General features: G+C 39.2%; 1 protein-coding gene across 1 annotated transcript; it reads left to right on the top strand.

Annotated features, from left to right (window-relative positions):
* Positions 1-659: 659 nt before the first annotated feature.
* On the top strand, positions 660-1,083 carry SARC_16292 (hypothetical protein; the record flags this gene model as incomplete). The annotated part of the gene is made up of 1 exon (XM_014289595.1): positions 660-1,083. A coding segment is annotated over one exon (424 nt), but the record flags the coding sequence as incomplete, so codon positions are not given.
* Between the last annotated feature and the right edge of the window lie 277 nt (positions 1,084-1,360).

Raw genomic sequence — 1,360 nt, 5'->3', positions numbered from 1 at the left:
ATATTATTATATTATTATATTATTATATCATTATATTATTATATTATTATTATATATTATTATATATATATATATGTATGTATAGTGTAGTATACCTGTAGCAATATCCGTAGCTTTCAATAACACATACGATTCGTGAGGAGATATCTCTGTGCGGTATAACGAGAGAATGGGCTCATGAGTTCCCAATGTCCGAACAGCTCAAACGTATTGTCACCCGAGGAAAGGAGAAGAAACACCCAAAGCATATATGAGAATACACATCCGTATAGTGTTTGGTCGGTGAATTGAGGCTTATAGGTCAAGATTTCTCTATTTGTACGTACTGTAGGCTGTATATGGATAGACGTTAGGAGACTCCCTCATCGGTCTTGAAGAGTTGTTGATGCAATTCCAATCGCTGATTCGAATAGTGCACGCAGTCGTAATTGTAGTACGTGCGATAGCCTATACTATCCAGCGACTCCCCCGACAGACCCAATCAGTGCTATACGATATAGTATCAGCACATCACTAGTCTTCATTATCAATTGATTGTACCTTACTTCGACTACATAATACCTCGAATACATTATAATATAGTACATTACACTATAAATCATTACACAATAAAACATTACACTATAGTTCATTACACTATAAAACATTGCACTACAACCATGGGGGATACCGAAGACCACCCTGAGAGTGTGCGAAGGCCCAGGACACCCTCACTCGACACCACCGCCAGTGGGTACGTTGAACCACTACACATATCACGCAAGGTATCACAGCAACTCAGAGCCTTGCGAGTAGACACGGACTCACCTGTTTGTGATGTGATTATCAAAACATCACTCTCCCACACACACACAAACGCACACACACACACAAGCACAAGCACAGATACACCCACAAGCACACATACAGCCACTAGTACAAGTACTGGTACGGATGGATCGAATAAGGGCGCATATGAGGCAGAGCACACAACGACAGGAGAACACACTGTGAACGACGCAGCAGGCACAGCCACGGGAGAGACCGATGCCGTGGCGGCTAATACCAAGTTAAAAACCACGCAGAATAACAGCGTGGAAGCTGGTATGTATGTGTTGTGTACCACGTGTATTTTATCCCATATATAAATTTATGTAATCATATATGTATGTATATATTTATATATATATATATATCTGTATGTATGTATATGTATGTGTATATGTATATGTATATGTATATAAATACATATGTGTGTGTGTGCGTGTATGTGTGTGTGTGTGTGTTGTGTATGTGTGTTGTGTGTTGTGTGTGTGTGTTGTATATATATATATGTGTGTGTGTGTGTGTGTGTGTTGTGTGTGTGTGTTGTATATATATA

This window comes from Sphaeroforma arctica (assembly GCF_001186125.1).
Source record: "Sphaeroforma arctica JP610 unplaced genomic scaffold supercont1.7767, whole genome shotgun sequence".
Taxonomy (NCBI): domain Eukaryota; class Ichthyosporea; order Ichthyophonida; genus Sphaeroforma; species Sphaeroforma arctica.
The sequence above is the reverse complement of the archived record's forward strand: the minus strand, read 5'-3'. Positions and strand labels throughout refer to the sequence as shown.